The sequence below is a fragment of the Mobula birostris genome, chromosome 1 (genome assembly GCF_030028105.1).
Source record: "Mobula birostris isolate sMobBir1 chromosome 1, sMobBir1.hap1, whole genome shotgun sequence".
In the NCBI taxonomy this organism is placed as follows: Eukaryota; Metazoa; Chordata; class Chondrichthyes; order Myliobatiformes; family Myliobatidae; genus Mobula; species Mobula birostris.
This window is the reverse complement of record NC_092370.1, coordinates 251,767,003-251,786,520: the sequence shown is the minus strand read 5'-3', so window position 1 is coordinate 251,786,520 and position 19,518 is coordinate 251,767,003. Positions and strand designations below refer to the sequence as shown.

Genomic DNA, 19,518 nt, shown 5'->3' with positions numbered 1-19,518 from the left:
TCACGAAAGGAAATTTTAAAAAACTGGTCATAAACTGAAGAGGTTCTGAGGATCCTGGAAAGAGAGTCATAAAAAAACAACAGCACAGAAACAGGCCCTTTGGCCCATCTCGTCCGTGCCTAGCCCCATTTACTCTGAGGAAATCTCAGGCAATTCGCACAGAGTGCTGGAGGAACTCTGCAGGTCAAGCAGCGTCGATGGAAATGAACGGGTCGAGACCCGAGGCCGGCTGACAGAAGTTTACGATGCTGTGCTGTAGTCTCTGTGGGTGGGAGGCCCTCTGGTCCCAGGCGCGGCGCCGTCACCCTGGCAACCACCCGGATGTGGGCCTCCAGAACCCGGAAGCGGATTTGCTTGTGACTCGTCAGCCGGTGGAGACGGAGCGGGCCGCTCGGCCATCGAGTGAAGTTAGAGTCGCCGCTGCCGTACCTTCTCGAGTGAGGTGAGGCCGGGGCCGGGGCGTGGGCTTGGCACCGGCACCGGCACCAGGGGGCGAGGCTCAGAGCTGGAACTCGGGGCCAGAGCGAAGCTCGGCCGGGGTTGGTGCTCCGCGGCTCGGCTTGACGACGGGGAGGCGGAGGTCGGGGCTGCCCGCGGTTGGGAACCGGGCTCGGGGAGCGAGGTTCGGGGCCCAAGGCCGGGGCTGGAGTCAGTGAAGCCTGCTACTGGGGCTCGGAGCTGGACGGCCGGGGGCTCGGGTAGAGGTGACCCGAGGGTTTCGCTGGCAGCTTCGCCTGGGAGCTGAGAGCGGATTCAAGATTGTTTAATGTCATTTCCAGTGCACAGCTGTAAAAGAGGATGAAATAATTGTTACTCCAGATCTGATGCATCACAAAAGAAAACACAATAACCTTTTAAAAAACAATGAATGTAAAAGATGGCTTATATAGAATAATCGATGAAATGACAGGAGATATAGGAGTGCCTGTACGTAAGTTAACTGACAGGAAATGATAAAGTAGTGGTAGGGTAAGGTGAGTTAGTGGGTGGATGTGCTGATCAGCCTTAACTGATTTCTGCAAAATGTTGGGGGTTGTGGCTTTTCAAATTTATTTAGTCATAGTCATACTTTATTCATCCTGGGGGAAATTGTAGGCCATTTGGCCCATCGACCCTGCATCCCCATTCAATCATAGGCTGATCCAATTCTTCCAGTCAACCCCACTCCACTGCCTTCACCCAATACCCTCTGATGCCCTGGCTAATCAAGAACCTATCTATCTCTTGCCTTAAATGCACCCAATGACTTGGGCTCCACAGCCACTAGTGGCAACAAATTCCACAGATTTACCACTGACTAAAGTAATTTCTCTGCATCTCTGTTCTAAAAGGATGTCCTCCAATCCTGAAGTCGTGCCCACTTGTCCTAGAAACCCCTACCATGGGAAATAACTTTGCCATATCTAATCTGTTCAGGCATTTTAACATTGGGAGTGTTTCTATGAGATCCCCCCTCATTCTGAACTCCAGGGAATACAGCCCAAGAGCTGCCAGATGTTACTCATACGGTAACCCTTTCATTCCTGGAATCAATTCTCGTGAATCTTCTCTGAACCCTCTCCAATGTCAGTATATCCTTTCGAAAATAAGGAGCCCAAAACTGCACACAATACTCCGTGTGTGGTCTCACGAGTGCCTTATAGAGCCTCAACATCACATCCCTGCTCTTATATTCTATACCTCTAGAAATGAATACCAACGTTGCAGTTGCCTTCTTCACAACCGACTCAACCTGGAGGTTAACCTTTAGGGTATCCTGCACAAGGACTCCCAAGTCCCTTTGCATCGCTGCATTTTGAATTCTCTCCCCATCTAAATAAAAGTCTGCCCGTTTATTTCTTCCACCAAAGTGTATGACCGTATACTTTCCAACATTTTATTTCATTTGCCACTTCTTTGCCCATTCCCCTAAACCAGTGGTCCCCAACCTCTGGGCCACGAAACATGCAGGGGTACAGCGGTAGCCGGAGCGCACCCAGCACATCTTTAAGAGAAAAGCCGAAATAAACAAGCTAATTAATTAGATGCCGCCCAGAAGCCAGTCTTCATTAGAGGAACTGAGGTGGAGGAGGTCAATAACTTTAAATTCTTCGGCATTAAGGATTGACATTTCTCTATCTGAAAAGTGTCAGAGGATCTGTCCTGGGACCAGCACGGCAGCACCTATACTTTATTAGAAGTTTGTTTAGATTCAACATGTCACCTTGATCCTGACAGCCCTGTCTTTTCAGCCTGTCTGAGCTGGCGTTTAAATTGACCAAACAATGGAACAGCTAAAGGCTCCAGCACCCTGGAAAGAGGAGTGAACATCCCGTCGAGCAAGTGAAATCGGCAATCGCCTCTGATCTGGGCCGACATTTACATGCCAGGTGGCACCTAATTAATTAGCTTGTTTATTTCGGCTTTTTTCTTAAACGTGCTGGGTGCGCTCCGGCTACCGCTGCACCACTGCATGCTTCGCGGCCCGGAGGTTGGGGACCACTGCCCTAAACTGTCCAAAAGTCTCTCTGCAGGTTCTATTTCCTCAACACTACCCGCTCCTCCACCTATCTTTGTATCATCGGCAAATTTAGCCAGATAGTAGTGAATGTGTGGATAAAGAGAACGCAGTTAAATAAATAACACAGAAACATTATACTTATTTATTTATTGACAAAAATTACATATATTTGTGGAAAAAGTATATGAACCTTTGCTTTCAGCCACTGCTGTGACCCCCTCGTACAGCAATAACTTCAACCAAACGTTTCCGGTAACTGTTGGTCAGTCCTGCACATCAGCTTGCAGGAATTTCAGCCATTCCTCCTTACAAAACCGTCGGGGAGATGTCGGGGGGCTTCCTTGCATGAACTGCTCGCTTCAGGTCCTTCCACAACATTCCTATTGGATTAAGATCAGCAGTTGGCCATTCCAAAACACAAATTTTCTTCTTTTTAAACCATTCTGTTGTTGATTTAGTCTTGCCTTTTGGATCATGTCTTTTTGCATTATCCTATGTCTTGATACAATTTTGAATTCATTGTTCCCTTAATGACTCCAAGTTGTGGCAGCAAATCAGCCCCAAACCATGATGCTGCTTCCACCCCGTTCACAGTTGGGATGAGGTTTTGTGTTGATGTGCAGTGCCCCTTTTCCTCCAAACACAGCAATGTGCATTTCTGCCAAAAACTTTTATCTCATCTGTCACAGAACATTGTACCAGAAGTGTTGTAGAACATTCAGGTGGTCTTTTGCAAGCTTATCATTTTCCTCAATCAATAAATGAACGGGTACAATTTTTTTGGTGCTCTTTAATTGGGTTCTCTTTATCTAGTTTTAGGACGTGAAGATCTGATCACATTTTAGGTCATTTATGCAGGAATAGAGAAAATTCTACAGGGTTCACAAACTTTCTGTCACCACTACACGTATGTACTAGGATCCCAAAACCCCTCTGCTCATCAGCTTATTTAGCAATACAGCGTAAAGACCCTTCCAACTCTGTGAGCCATGCTGCCCCAGCAACCCCTGAAAGCCCCCATTCTAAACTTGTGGGACAATTTACTAGGGCCAGTTAACCGACCTGGTACGTCTTTGGACTGTGAGAGGAAACTGGAGCACCCTGGGAAACCCACACATTCCATGGGGAGGATATATAGACACTCCTTACAGAAGGGATTGAACTCTGAATTCAGTTTGCACAAGCTGTAATAAGAGTTGCACGAACTGCTATATTACTGTTACATTACATTATTTACATTGGATCTTCTAAAGTGCAACATTTCACATTTGACTGGGTTAAATGCCACTTGCTATTTCTGTGCCCAAATCTGTAATCTACACCCAGCTGTATCCTATGGTAGTCTTCTACGCTCTCCACAATACCTTCTACTGCAAACATACAAAACCATCTAATCTGTGTTTTCACCATATATATGCATCACAAACAACAGATGTCCCGGTACAGATACAGTACTAGTTAAACACAACTAGTCACAGAGCTCCAGCCAGAATAGCTTCTACCCTTCTACGGTCAGGGGTAGGGGCAGCAGTGCAGAGGGGCTAAAGGAATAGCCATTGTTATGCTCTTTGAGCTCTATTTCAGAACTGGAGGGCAGGGACTATGTTAATACTTCACACCAGCACCTGCGTTGAGTATAGCTAATGTGGGGTTCGCTACCTATTAACTTACATAACTGGTTTCTGTCATTGATTGGCATGTGTACTTATGTACTAGAATCCACGGCAGAACCACCAGACTCAGAAAGTTATGTTCCTCTAGCAATAATCAACACCTCCACCCACTATCCCACACCACCACACCCACAACCACCATTACATTATCATTTGTCAGTCACTTCATGTACAGACGCTCCTGTGCCTAGTGTCACTTCATGGAGATACAATCAGTCTATGGATATAAGCTATCTTATGTATTTATATTTATTGTGTTTTTTTATTATTGTGTTCTTTATCTTACTGAGTTTGTTTGTGGTGTAATGGAACCAGAATAACAATTATTTTGTTCTCCTTTACACTTCTGTACTGCACAATCTTTAACCTTAATAAGTTTCTTGATTTTGATCTTTCTTAATCACGTTGTGTTTTGCTTTCAGAAAGAATTTTTCCAGCTTCAGGATGACAGGACAAACCCCTTGCTTTCCCAATGTATTAAAATAGTTAATTTTTTTTTAATGTACAGTGCCCTGTAAAAGTATTCGGCCCCAATCCTTTGTTCATATAAATGAGTGTTACAGCCATGGCTTTTGATCAATTCAACTGAGAATTTTTATTTGTGAATCACATGCTCTGTTTTACACAGTTGAGCCCAAAAAGTGGAAATCTATAAAGCATGAAAAGCTGAAAATTCAAACACTGAAATGTCAGCAGTTCAAAAGTATTCATCCCCGGTTGCTCAGCATGTAATTGAACCACCTCTTGCAGCTGTCTTTCTAGATAAGCCTGTATTAGCTCTGCACGATGTGATGGAGCAAGATTATGAATAAGTTGCTTACGCTGAGTCAGGTTAGTTGGGGAGTGTTGGTGGACAGCCAGAGATGTTTGATTGGGTTAAGTTGCTCACACTGAGTCAGGTTAGTTGGGGAGTGTTGGTGGACAGCCAGAGATGTTTGATTGGGTTAAGTTGCTCACGCTGAGTCAGGTTAGTTGGGGAGTGTTGGTGGACAGCCAGAGATATTTGATTGGGTTAAGGTTAGGACTCATTAGTGGGCTGCTCAAGGACATCAATTTTCTTCATTAGAAGCCACTAGGATATACTTACTCCCCAGTTTAAGCTTTCAGGCAGAGGCTAGCAGGTTTTTATCCAGGATCTCTCTGTATTTAGTAGCATTCACCTTCCCACCAATCCTGATTTCCAGTCCCTGCTGCTGAAAATCATCCCCTTAGCATACTTTACAGTGGGGTGGTGTTGCCTAGCTGATGTGCAGCATTAGTTTTACACCACATGTATGGCTTAGTGTTGAGGCCAAAATGTTCCACTTTAGTCTTATCCACACACAAGACCTGTTCCACATCTTAAGTGATACTTAACAATGTCTTGATGGGCAAGAATATGTTTTTTTTTTTAGCCAGGGATGCTTCCTTGCACTCTTCCATAAATACCCTTTTTGTGCAAATTTTTGTAGAGATGGTGGTACTGTGAACTTCATCTCCAGTATCAGCACAGACTTCTGCAGCTCACTCAGAGTGACTGTTGGTGTCACAGCAGCCTCTCTTACAAGTGCCATTCTTCTCCTGTGACTAAGTTTGGGGGGGGGGTGGTGTTGGGGAGGCTGACCTAGGCAGTGTGGCTGTGGCTTCATATTTTTCCATTTTTTCAGAATGGACTGCACTGAGCTCCAAGGTATGTTCAGTGCCTTTGAGATGATCTTGTACCCTTCCCCAGATTTATGTTTCCCTGACTTGTCTTGAATGCTCTTTTGGCTTCATTTTGGTTTGGCCTGTTGAAAATCTACCATTCATTGAAAGCAGGTGATTCTCTAATTTTCTACATCGATAAATTGAGTGAGTTGGTAAGGTGATATACAGTATGGTACTAGAGGAAAGTTAGCCTAGTAATTACAAAGAGGATGAATACTTTTTCAACCTCATGAATTTGGTTTTTAATTTTTAGTAAATTGTTTACAGGTTTTGGAATTTTTCTTTTGATTTGACATGATGCACAATGTTTTGTAAATTAGCTCAAAATAATCCTACTTCAATATATTTTAAGTTTAGAAGATGAGTCAGTAAAGTGTGGAAATAGTTGTGGGGGGCCGAGTACTTTTTCAGGGCACTGTATATTTGATGCATGTCTCACTTTTATATTGCAGAGAAAGTAGATTATGGAGAATGATGAACTTTCGTCAGAGAATGGGATGGCTTGGTGTAGGATTCTATCTGCTCGCAAGTGCTGCAGCTTTTTATTATGTGTTTGAAATAAATGAGACTTATAACCAACTGGCTTTGGAACATATTCATCGCAAGTCAGAGAAGCTGGAGAGTGAAACATCTTGGACCCAGACAGTGACTGCACGCTTATTTTCACTCCCGTTCTGGTTGTGGGCCATTCTCTTTCTAATTCCGTACCTACAAATCTTTTTATTCCTGTATTCGTGTACAAGAGCTAATCCCAAGACAGTGGGCTACTGTATATTTCCAATATATTTAGCAGTCATATGCAACCGCCATCAAGCTTTTGTCAAAGCCTCTAACCAAATCAACAGATTGAAAATAATCGATACGTGAATAGAATAGACTATTTGGGATCAACCCCAAATCAAGATTCAAGACATGGATGTTTAATTTTATGTAATCTATAATGAAATGTTCAGCTGTATCTGAATTTTTTAATAGAAATTTATTTGTAACTGTACAATCCTTTGGAGAATGGGGTAAATGCCATGGTTAGAATTGTGTTTAAAATCAGTCACTCCATTAATCCCACTCTATCTTCAGTGGGAGTTCTCAGCTCTTTTGGGCCACTTTGGTGACAAAGGGTTTTGTACCTCATCCTGACATACTTTAAATAGATCTTAAATTATAACACCTCCACTTTAATTTCTAACTACTGTAGATGTTTCTGGAAAAACATCTATTTGGATATATGTAATACACCCTGGATTATTATTTGTTAATCATTTTTGGATTGTGTTCAAGATGTATGTTTTTTTTCAGTCTATAATATTTGACCAAGCTTAAATTGTCACAGGCAGTGATATTTAATGAATTTTCAATATAGCCTTGCAAATGGTAGACCTTATATCCTGGTTTTCGATTTAATTTTGAAAGGAGTCCCATAACGTGCTTTCACAATTGTCACCTTACCACTGGGCAGCAAAGCAAGTCCAGGTTTATGTTTAGAACGCATACACTCTTAAGTTAATAAATGGTTGAACATAAAACTAAAGGCATTTTGGATAAATCAAATCAAGGCAATTGTGTTCAAGGTGTACCGTTTGTGGAATATTTTTAGAAAGTTTTTGGAAGGAATTCGGATTTTCTGTAAAGTTTCTTAAAGATTTTAAATGAGCATAACATTGGACCAAGGTGAAATTACCACATGGTTAAGGTGTTGAGATGCGTCAGTACGCTTCTGGGTTAAATCTGAAGATCCAGTAATTCAGGGAGAGTTCATTCTTGTGGTTATGTTTTTAAAAAATAAAAATTAGCTTTTCTAGGTTGTGCATTCACATTGGACGGTAGGTTAAAGAAGTAGTAATCGCCTTGATCTTTTGAAATGATGGACACATTTGGACTTTCAAGTATTTTCAGAAGCCCGATACAAACAGTAAACATTTACCTGTCAACAGGGTTAGAGCATTGAAAATGAAGCCTACCACTAAGAGCATACTAAAAGACTATATGCCTCCATAATACTTTTTTACAAATATTAATGCAAATAATTTATTTTTTTAAAGAAGGCACTTTAATCTGCAAACTATAATGAGAGTTCTTGCATGAGTGTGACAATATAATGTCAACATCTTTTAAGATAAAGTTAATCCTTAGAGCTTCATCTAGTTCAGATGTACCTTGATTATTGAATAGGGTGAAGATCGTGTGAAATGGATGATTAGTGTTGCGTTGGCTTTCAGAACATGCTGCATTTGCGTGAGTAATCAAGAGGGGTGTTTATTAGTTCCTCCTGGTTCTTCGGGAGAGAAGCTCAGAATATTTTGTAGACTTTGTTACTTGAGGCCAAATACTGTGGTAATCAGTCTGCAGTGAAAACAATTGATTGTATTGGAAGCATCTTAATGTTTCTGTGATGTCACCAAATATTGTATCAATACAATTCTTTTGATAAAAAATTAATGTGAGGGAATTCTAATATTGAACTTTCTACAAATGAAGGATGTGTGAGATTTAGGGTTTTTTTTAGATGATTGTTGTGTTCCTCTCTCCAACCCCTCCTAGTGTCTAAATTCATTCATTCTTCCATTCATTGAATACTGGATTATGCAGGGGATATTTTACCTCTGTGACCAGTGAGTATGTGTGATGTTAGTGGTATGCTATTAAATGATTTTGTAATATGGTGCCAATAAGATAACTGCAAAAGTTGGTCATTTTAAAAGAAAGAAATAAAGCTATTTTAGCTTTAAAGAGCTGTGGCAGAGTTGAAAATCTGTCCATTGTGCATTATGCATCTGCCTTTTACCTGGATAGAAGCTTGTATAAGAAATGAGGCTGGATTTGCAACTGCATTAACATTTCTAAGATACCTGCTAATAAAGCCTTGAGCGGTACTGTCTAATTTCTTTTTGACATTAAGATGGTTTAAAATATCCAGTGTTAAACCTGAACAAATCTTAATCTGCTATTGATTTTCATACCTTATGTGAAAGAAAACTGAGGGTGTTTCTCCTGCATTAATGAAAAATCTAATTACGCTGTATTGCTCTACAATGATTTAATTGGAAAACTTGTGATTTGCTGCTTACTTTTAAAATTCAATTAAAATTCTGTAATTTTTGTATGGATTCTGACTATATTAATATGCATTTGCTGTATTTCTTTGAACGAGGCTGAATTCTCAAATTAGTGATGAACGCAGTACCTAAACATCAGCACAGACTTTGAAGATGTTCCAACTTTCTTCTGGAAATTGAGTTTTGTGTGTAAGATTTCTGAATGTGGTGGAATTAGAAATACTGTACTTTCAATTTTCTTGTTAATTGCATAGCAAGGGTCATAAACATTTGGATATTTTAAGAAATATCTTCTGGTAAAATGGTGGCAGGCTCAAACTTCTATGGGGCCAACTAAAGGTTATTCTCTTTTTAAAAATATTGTTTACAATCACAAGACACTGCTAAGTACAGCGCCAGCACCATTTGGATCTCCCCCTCCCCCTCCCACTTTCAAATCCCTTACTAGCCGTTCCTTCAGTTAGTCCTGACGAAGGGTCTCGGCCCGAAACGTCGACTGTACCTCTTCCTAGAGATGCTGCCTGGCTTGCTGCGTTCACCGGCAGGTCCCAAAGGAGGTGTGCTATCTAACAGTAGGTGATCATCTCAGTTACTTTTCTTTAATTGCAAGGCCCTGTTGGACAGTGGTGGTGTGGAATGCTGCAAATCTGATTCACTGGTTTATTGGTGAATGGCAGAGGAGCTGTTTGGCCTGGGTTATAGTGAGGACTAGGCCTCAGGTGGCTGTGTTGCCTGCTTGCTGGTGCACTCCAGCAGAGGTGGTGTGGCATAGCGAACATCCTGGATTTGATGCTGTCCTCGGGTATGCACTGGGCAGAAGACAAGCCATACTGTTCAACTGCAGATTTCTCCAACGTTCCTGGACTCGCACTTGGACCATATTGTTTTGTCTGTGTGACTGTTGGGGCGGTGTTGTGCACCTTGGCCCCGGAGTAACTCTGTTTCGTTTGGCTGTATCCGTGTGTGGTTTAATGACAATTAAACTTGGACTATAATGCACACAGTAAAAATGCTAAGCATTTTTAAGTGTATCAGTTTACAAGTTTAGTTAAGTTTTTGATTTAAGATAAGCAGATTCAAATGTGTCATTGCCTATCAGAGATGGACTCCTTTGCTTGTTTTTCATCCATGCCCCTCTAAACCTTTCCACTCCTACTACCATGTCATTTCATTTTTAGTATTTTCTTAGAGATACCGTGTGGAACAGGCCTTCCATCATAATAGGTGGTATTACCCAGCAACCCATAAGACACAGGAGCATTTGGCTAATGGCAATATTATATGTCACCTATTTAATCCTCGTCTAATTACAGGACAATTTATAATAACCAATTAACCTACTAACAGATATGTTTTTGGATTGTGGGAGGAAACCAATTGCACTCTGATGGCCCGAGCTGTAGCAGCATTGCACTGACAGCTGCACTCCCATGGCGCCCAATTTGTAATCGTTCCTGTCTCTACCACTTCTTCTGGCATCTTGTTCCACATACCCACCACCAGGTCAAAATGATCCCCTTAAATGTTTCCTCTCTCAACTTTAATCTATGCCCTCTGGCTTTAGAGTTCCTGACACCTCAAGAAAACATAGAAAACCTACAACACAATACAGGCCCTTCGGCCTCCAAAGCTATGCCGAACACATACTTTAGAAATTACCTAGGAACACTCATAACACACTGGAGGAACTCAGCAGGTCGGGCAGCATCCGTGGAAAAGATCAGTCAACGTTTCGGGCCGAAACTCTTCGTCAGGACTGTAGAGGGAAGGGGCAGAGGCCCTATAAAGAAGGTGGGGGGAGGGTGGGAAGGAGAAGGCTGGTAGGTTCCAGGTGAAAAACCAGTAAGGGGAGAGATAAAGGGATGGGGGAGGGAAGCAGGGAGGGGATAGGCAGGAAAGGTGAAGAACGAATAGGGGAAAACAATGGGTAGTAGAAGGAGGCGGAACCATGAGGGAGGTGATAGGCAGCTGGGGGAGGGGGCAGAGTGACATAGGGATAGAGGAAGGGAGGGGGAGGGAATTACCGGAAGTTGGAGAATTCTATGTTCATATCAAGGGGCTGGAGACTACCTGGACAGTACATGAGGTGTTGCTCCTCCAACCTGAGTTTAGCCTCATCATGGCAGTAGAGGAGGCCATGTATGGACATATCTGAATTGGAATGGGAAGCAGAGTTGAAGTGGGTGACTACTGGGAGATCCTGTCTGGTGTGGCGGACGGAGCGGAGGTGCTTGATGAAGTGGCCCCCCAATCTGCATCGGGTCTCACCGATGTAGAGGAGGCCGCACCGGGAGCACCGGATGCAATAGATGACCCCAACAGACTCACAAATGAAGTGTTGCCTCACTTGGAAGGACTGTTTGGGGCCTGAATGGTGGCAAGAGAGGAGGTGTAGGGACAGGTGTAGCACTTGCGCTTACAGGGATAAGTGCCAAATGGGAGATCCGTGGGGAGGGACATGTGGACCAGAGAGTTGAGGAGGGAGCAATCCCTGTGGAAAGCGGAGAGGGAAAGATGTGCTTAGTGGTGGGGTCCTGTTGAAGGTGGCGGAAGTTGCGGAGGATAATGTGCTGGTCCGGAAGCTGGTGGGGTGGTAGGAGAATTACCTAGGGTTACCCATAGCCCTCTATTTTTCTAAACTACATGTACCTATCCAGGATTCTTTTAAAAGACCCTATCATATCTGCCTCCAACAACGTTGTGGCAGCCCTTTCCACGCACTCACCACTCTGCGTTAAAAAAAAACATAACCCTTGACATCTCCTCTGTACCTACTTCCAAGCATCTTAAAACTGTGCCCTTTCATGTTAAACATTTCAACACTGGGAAAAAGCCTGTAGCTATCCACATCATCAATGCCTGTCATCATCTTATACACCTCTATCCGGTCACCTTTCATCCTCCATCGCTTTAAGGAGAAAAGGCTGAGTTCACTCAAACTATTCTCATAAGTCATGCTCCCCAATCCAGGCAACATCCTTGTAAATCTCCTCTGCATCCTTTCTAGTTTCCACATCCTTCCTTTAGTGAGATGACCAGAACTGAGCACAGTACTCCAAGTGGAGTTACCTCTCGACTCTTGAACTCAGTCCCACGATTGATGAAGGCCAATACACCGTATGCCTTCTTAACCATGGAGTCAACTTGCACAGCAGCTTTGAGTATCCTATGGACTCAGACCCCAAGATCCCTCTGATCCTCCACACTGCCAAGAGTCTTACCATTAATACTATATTCTGCCATCATATTTAACCTACCAAAATGAGCCGCCTCACACTTATCTGGGTTGAACTCCATCTGCCACTTCTCAGCCCATTTTTGCATCTAATCAATGTCCCGCTGTAACCTCTTACAGACCTCACACTATTCACAACACCCCCAACCTTTGTGTCATCAGCAAATTTACTAACCCATCCCTCCACTTCCTCATCCAGGTCATTTATAAAAATCACAAAGAGTAAGGGTCCCAGAACAGATCCCTGAGGCACACCACTGGTCACTGGCCTCCATGCAGAATATGACCTGTCTACAACCACTCTTTGTCTTCTGTGGGCAAGCCAGTTCTGAATCCACAAAGCAATGTCCCCTTGGATCCCATGCCTCCTTACTTTCTCAATAAGCTTCGCCTGGGGTACCTTATCAAATGCCTTGCTGAAATCCATATACGCTACATCTACCACTCTACCTTCATCAATATGTTTAGTCACATCCTCAAAAAAATCAGTCAGGCTCCTAAGGCATGCCCTGCCTTTGACAAAGCCATTCTGATTATTCTGAATCATATTATATCTCTCCAAATGTTCATAAATCCTGCCTCTCAGGATCTTCTCCATCAACTTACCAACCACTGTATTAAGACTCACTGGTTTATAATTCCAGGGCTATCTCTACTCCCTTTCTTGAATAAGGGAACAACATCTGCAACCCTCCAATCTTCCGGAACCTCTCCCGCCCCCATTGATGCAAAGGTCATTGCAAGAGGCTCAGCAATCTCCTCCCACAGTAGTCTAGGGTACATCTCGTCCGGTCCCAGTGACTTATCCAACTTAATGTTTTCCAAAAGCTCCAGCACATAAGGAAAAAGACTGATCATTCACCTTCTCTATGCCCTTTAATATTATATGTGTCTGTAAGTTTACCTCTCAGCTTCCCTCTCCAGGGTGAAAATCCCTAGCCTATCCAGTCTCTCATTATAATTCAAATTCCAGCATGTTTGTGCATCTCTTCTCTATTTTAGTGACATCCTTTGTATAGCTAGATGAGCAGAACGGATACATAGCACCCCAACTTTTGTACTCAATACCCTGACCGATGAAGGTAAGTTTTCCAAATGTCTTCACCTCTTTGTCTATCTGTGATGCCATTTTCAGAGAGCACTGTACTTGTACCTCCTACTTTTCCCCATTATGCAACAGTCTCCAGGGTATGCCAATTTACTGAGTAATTCCTGCCCTTGTTTCGCTTCCCACAGTGAGAAACATTGCTCTTGGACACTGGAGATTCTGCAGATACTGGGCGTTTAGAGGTTGGATATTCCTCTTGTCCAAGTGAAGTCAATCTGCTGTACTGCCCACTTTCCTCGTTGATCTAGAATCTAGAACATGTTCTAAATCCTGTTGTAATCTTGGATACCCACCTTCATTTTCCACTTCTACCACCAATTTTGGTGTCATGTTTCTATGTCATCATGTTAACTATATTTTCATCCAAATATTTATATACATTGAAAATAGACATCAGTGTATCCCATAATTGGGCCCTAAGGCTCCAATTCAAAGGCCTATGATTTGAAATTTTAGTGTCTTAAGTATTTAGGCCTTTTAAATGATTTTTAGAAGATAGAACAGTACAGTACAGGAACAAGTCTGTCAGCCCACAATGTTACACTGAACCAATTAAATTAGTAATCAAATGGCTAACTAAAGTCATCCTTTCTGCCTACACAATGTCCATATCCCTCCATTTTCTTCACATTCATGTGCCAATCTAAACGCCCCTTAGAAGTCCTTAATGTATCTGCCTTCAGTGGAGGCAGATACCCTAGGCAGCATATTCCAAGCATCCTCCACTTTCTCTGTAAAAAAAAATTGCCCCTCACATCTCCTTTGAAATGATCCCCTTTCACCTTAAATACACGCCCTCCAATATTAGATATTTCAACCCTGGGAAAAAGATACTCTCTTGTCTATGCCTTTCATAATCTTATAAACCTCTATCAGATCTTCCCTTGGCTCCACTGCTCCAGAAAAAACAAGCCAATTTTGTCCAAATTTTTGTTTGGATGATGGATTGATGGCTTTGTGGCTAAGTTTGCAGATGATATAAGGATAGGTGAAAGGGTAGGTAGTGTTGAGGAAGTAGAGATACTACAGAAGGACTTAGTCAAATTAGGAGATTGAGCAATGAAGTGTCAGGAAGGGTATGGTCATGCACTTTTGTAGACAACATCCACTGCTCTACCTCCATCAATATGTTTTTTTACATCCTGAAAAGAATTCAATCAGATACATAAGGCAAAACCTGCCCTTGACAAAACCATGCTGATTATCCCTAATCAGATTATGTCCTTCCAAATGCTCATAAATCTTGCCTCTCAACATCTTCTCCAACAACTTGCCCACCACTGAAGTCAGACATACTGGTCTATAATTTCTTGGGTTATCTCTATTCCCTTTCTTGAACAAGTGAACAATATTTGCAACCTTCCAATCCACCTGAACCTCTCCCATCCCTATTGATGACACAAAGATCATCGCAAAAGGCTCAGAAATCTCATCTCTCATGTCCCACAGTAGCTTGGGTTATATCGCATCTGGACCCAGTGACTTATCTAACTTAATGCTTTTCAAAAGCTCCAGCACATCTTCTTTCTTAATGTCTATATGCTCAAGCTTTTCAGTCCACTGTAAGTCATCTCCACAATTGCCAAGGTCCCTTTCCCTGGTGAATACTGAAGCAAAGTATTCATTAAATACCTCCGCAACCCCCTCCGACTCCATGCACACGTTTCCACTGTCACACCTGATTGGTCCTATTGTCACACATCTTATCCTCTTGCTCTTCACATACTTGTAGAATGCCTTGGGGTTTTCCTTAATCCTGTTCCCCAAGGCCTTCTCATGGCCCCTTCTGGCTCTCCTAATTCCATTCTTAAGCTCCTTCCTGACAACCTTGTGATTTTCTGGAGCTCTAACAGTACCTCGTTTCTTGAACCTTTCATAAGCTTTTCTTTTCTTCTTAACTAGATTTTCTACATCCTTTGTACACCATGGTTCTTTAACTCTACCATCCTTTCCCTGCCTCAATGGAACCTACTGATGCAGAACTCCATGCAAATATTCCTTGAACATTTGCCACATTTCTGCTGTGCAATTCCCTGAGAACACCTGCTCCGGTTTATGCTCCCAAGTTCCTGCCTAATAGCATCATTTACCCCACCCCAATTAAATGTTTTCCCAAATTGTCTGCTCCTATCCCTCTCCAGTGCTATGGTAAAGGAGACAGAGTTGTGGTCACACCTCCAGAATGCTGTCCCACCACGAGATCTGACACCTGACTAGGTTCATTTCCCAATACCAGATCAAGTATAGCCTCACCTCCAGTTGGCTCATCTACATATTGCATCAGGAAACCTTCCTGAACACACCTAACAAACTCCACCCCATCTAAACCCCTTGCTCTAGGGAGAAGCCAATCAATATTAGGAAAGTTAAAATCTCCCATCACAATAATCCTATTATTATTGAACCATTTCAGAATCTGCCTCCTTATCTGCTCCTTGATATCCCTGTTACTACTGGGGTGTCTATAAAAAACACCCAGTAGAGTTATTGCCCCTTTCTTGTTTCTGACTTCCACCCACACTGACTCAGTAGACAATCCCTCCATGACTTCCTCCTTTTCTGCAGCCGTGACACTGTCCCTAATTCACAATGCTATGCCCCCATCTCTTTTGCCTCCCTCTCTATTTCTTTTTGAAATTTCTAAAGCCTGGCACACTCAGCAGCCATTCCTGCTCCTGAGACATCCAAGTCTCTGTAATGGTCACAACGTCATAGTTCCACCTATTGATCCTCATTCTAAGTTAATCTGCAACGTTTATGATACTCCTTGCATTAAAATAGACGCATCTCAAACCATCTGGCTGAGTGATTCTTTGCTCTAACACCTGCCTATCCGTCCTCACAAACTCCCTACAAGCTGTCTCTGCTTGTGCTCCAACCTCCCCATCCTCTGCCTCTTCACTTCGGTTCCCCACCCCCCTGCAAACCTAGTTTAAACCCTCCCCAATAGCATTAGCAAACCTCCCCGCCAGGATATTGGTCCCCTCAGATTCAAGTGCAACCTGTCCTTTTTATACAGGTCACATCTGCCCCAGAAGAGGTCCCAATGATCCAAAAATCTGAATCCCTGCCCCCTGCTCCGATCCCTCAGCCACGCATTTATCCTCCACCTCATTCTATTCCTATACTCAATGTCCCATGTCACAGGCAGTAACCCAAGATTACTACCTTCATGGTCCTGCTTCTCAACTTCCTTCCTAACTCCCTGTAGTCTGTTTTCAGGACCTCTTCCCTTTTCCTACCTATGTCGCTGGTACCAATATGTACCACGACCTCTGGCTGCTCATCCTCCCATCTCTGGATAATGTGGACGCGATCAGAAACATCACGAACCGTGGCACCTGGGAGGCAAACTACCATCCGTGTTTCTTTCCTGCGTCCACAGAATCGCCTGTCTGACCCCCTAACTATAGAGTCCCCTATCACTGCTGCCATCCTCTTCCTTTCCCTACCTTTCTGGCCAGACTGTGTGCCAGAGGCACAGCCACTGTTGCTTCCCCCAGGTAGATCATTCCCCCCAACAGTACTCAAACAGGAGTAATTATTGTTAAGGGGGACAACCACAGGGGTTCTCTACCTGATGCCCTCCGTTCTGTCTCCCAACGGTTACCCACTTCTCTGTCTCCGGTAGCCTAGGGGTGACTACCTGCCTGTAGCTCCTGTCTATCACCTCCTCACTTTCCCTAATAAGCTGAAGGTCATCGAGCTGCAGCTCCAGATCCCTAACTCGGTCTCTAAGGAGCTGCAGCTCAACGCACCTGGCACAGATGTGGCCATCGGGAAGGCTGGAAGTCTCCTGGACATCTACCCACTATTCTAATGCGCTGAGCCCCACGAAACGCTCCTTTTCAAAACTCTTCTCCCTGACCTGTCTTGGAATTGATTGGTCCGTCGCTAATGCCATACAGTGTGGAACAGGCCCTATTGGCACAATTCGCACCACCCAGAGACCCAACTATTTAACCCCATCCTAATCACAGGACAACTTACAATGACCAATTAACCTCATAACTGGTACATCTTTAGAATGTGGGAGGAAACCAGAGCACCCAGAGGAAATCCACACGATCATGGGAAGGATGCACAAATCCTTATAGAGGATGCTGGAATTGATTCTAAAAGATTTTTTAAGTACATAAAGGGTAAAACAGGGTTGAGGGTAGAGAGAAGGACCAATAGAAAATGACGCTGGAGATATTGTAATGAGAGATGCAGAGATGGCAGAGGAACTGAATGCGTATTTTACATCAATCTTCACAGTGGAAGACATCAACAGTATACTGAACATTCAAGAGTGTCAGGGAAGTGAAGTTTGTGCAGTGAAAATTACGACTGAGAAGGTGCTCAGGAAGCTTAATGGTCTGAGGGTGAATAAATCTCCTGGACCTGATGGAATGCACCCTCGGGTTCTGAAGGAAGTAGCTGGAGAGATTGTGGCGGCATTAACAACGATCTTTCAAGAATCGATAGATTCTGGCATTGTACTGGATGACTGGAAAATTGTAAATGCTACTCCGCTATTTAAGAAGGGTGGGAGGCAGCAGAAAGGAAACTATAAACCTGTTAACCTGACATCAGTGGTTGGGAAGTTGTTGGAATTGATTGTTAGGGATGAGATTATGGAGTGCCTGAAGGCACATGACAGGATAGGCCAAAACCAGCATGGTTTCCTGAAAGGAAAATCCTGCCTGACTAATCTACTGCAATTTTTTGAGGAAATTGTAAGCAGGGTAGTCAAAGGAAATGCAGTAGATGTGGTGTACTTGGATTTTCAGAAGGCCTTTGACAAGGTGCCGCACATGAGGTTGCTTAGCAAGATAAGATCCCATGAAATTACAAGGAAGTTACTAGTGTGGGTGGAGCATTGGCTGATCGGCAGGAAACAGAGAATGGGAATCAAGGGATCTTATTCTGACTGGCTGCCAGTTACCAGTGGAGTTCCACAGGGATAGGTGTTGGGAGCACTGCTTTTTACGATGTATGTCAATGATTTGGACTATGGGATTAATGAATTTGTAGCTAATTTTGCCGAGATACAAAGGTAGGTGGAGGAGCAGGTAGTGTTGAGGAAACAGAGAGCCTGCAGAAAGACTTAGGTAGTTTAGGGGAATGGGCAAAGAAGTGGCAAATGAAATACAATGTTAGAAAGTCATGCACTTTGGTGGAAGAAATAAATGGTTGGACTATTATTTAGATGGGGAGAGAATTCAAAATGCAGAGATGCAAAGGGACTTGGGAGTCCTTGTGCAAGATACCCTAAAGTTGAGTCGGTTGTGAAAAAGGTGAATGCAATGTTGGTATTCATTTCTAGAGGTATAGAAAATAAGACCAGGGATGTGATGTTGAGGCTCTATAAGGCACTCGTGAGACCACACTTGGAGTATTGTGTGCAGTTTGGGCCTCCTTATTTTTGAAAGGATATACTGACATTGGAGAGGGTCCAGAGAAGATTCACGAGAATGATTCCAGGAATGAAAGGGTTACCATATGAGGAACGTCTGGCAGCTCTTGGGCTGTATTCCCCGGAGTTCAGGAGAATGAGGGGTGATTTCATAGAAACATTCTGAATGTTAAAAGGCCTGAACAGATTAGATATGGCAAAGTTGTTTTCCATGTTAGGGGATTCTAGGACAAGAGGGCATGACTTTAGGATTGAAGGGCATCCATTTAGAACTGAGATGTGGAGAAATTACTTTCATCAGAGGGTGGTAAATCTGTGGAACTTGTTGTCATGGGTGACTGTGGAGGCCAAGTCATTGGGTGTATTTAAGGTAGAGATAGATAGATTCTTGATTAGCCAGGGCATCAAAGGGTATGGGGTGAAAGCAGGGGAGTGGGGATGACTGGAGAAATTGGATCAGCACGTGATTGAATGGCAGAGCAGACTCGATGGGCCAAATGGCCTACTTCTGCTGCTATACCTTATGGTCTTATTGCCTTATGAACTCTGACCTCCAACACCCGAGCTGTAATAGCACTGTGCTAACTGCCATGCTACCAAGCTGCCCTTTATCAACTGGTAGCTCTTCCACAGCAGATTTCTAACATTATCAACAATGTAAGAAATATAGAGAATTTCAAAAACAATCAGCAGGTCAGCATCTGTGGAAAGTGAAAGAAAGGTAATATTTCAGATCAAAGGCTCTTCAGGACGGGTGAAGAGAGAGACCATGCTAGTGTAATTTGCAGAGCCAGTGGGAGAGGATTAGATAGGTCGGTGGGATGGGGATATGACGTGGGGAGTTCATCCAGTTGCTGGCTTG

The 19,518-nt window shown here is 43.3% G+C and overlaps 1 protein-coding gene across 3 annotated transcripts; it reads left to right on the top strand.

Moving 5' to 3' along the window:
• The first annotated feature begins 358 nt into the window (after positions 1–358).
• On the top strand, positions 359–8,964 carry tmem251 (transmembrane protein 251). 3 transcript variants are annotated; one of them, XM_072274769.1, is made up of 3 exons: positions 363–442; positions 2,232–2,369; positions 6,312–8,964. In XM_072274769.1, the coding sequence occupies exon 3, from the start codon at positions 6,331–6,333 to the stop codon at positions 6,724–6,726; it is 396 nt and encodes a 131-aa protein (XP_072130870.1). In that variant the 5' UTR covers positions 363–442; positions 2,232–2,369; positions 6,312–6,330; the 3' UTR covers positions 6,727–8,964. The 3 variants fall into 3 exon arrangements, with proteins under 3 accessions (XP_072130855.1, XP_072130870.1, XP_072130862.1); XM_072274761.1 differs by lacking the exon at positions 2,232–2,369 and adding an exon at positions 4,596–5,970 and having other exon boundaries at positions 384–442; XM_072274754.1 differs by lacking the exon at positions 2,232–2,369 and having other exon boundaries at positions 359–442.
• The last annotated feature ends 10,554 nt before the right edge of the window (positions 8,965–19,518 follow it).

Bases quoted from the DNA above. Each gene is read 5' to 3' on its own strand.
- tmem251 (XM_072274754.1), top strand. From the start codon at position 6,331: ATGATGAACTTTCGTCAGAGAATGGGATGGCTTGGTGTAGGATTCTAT.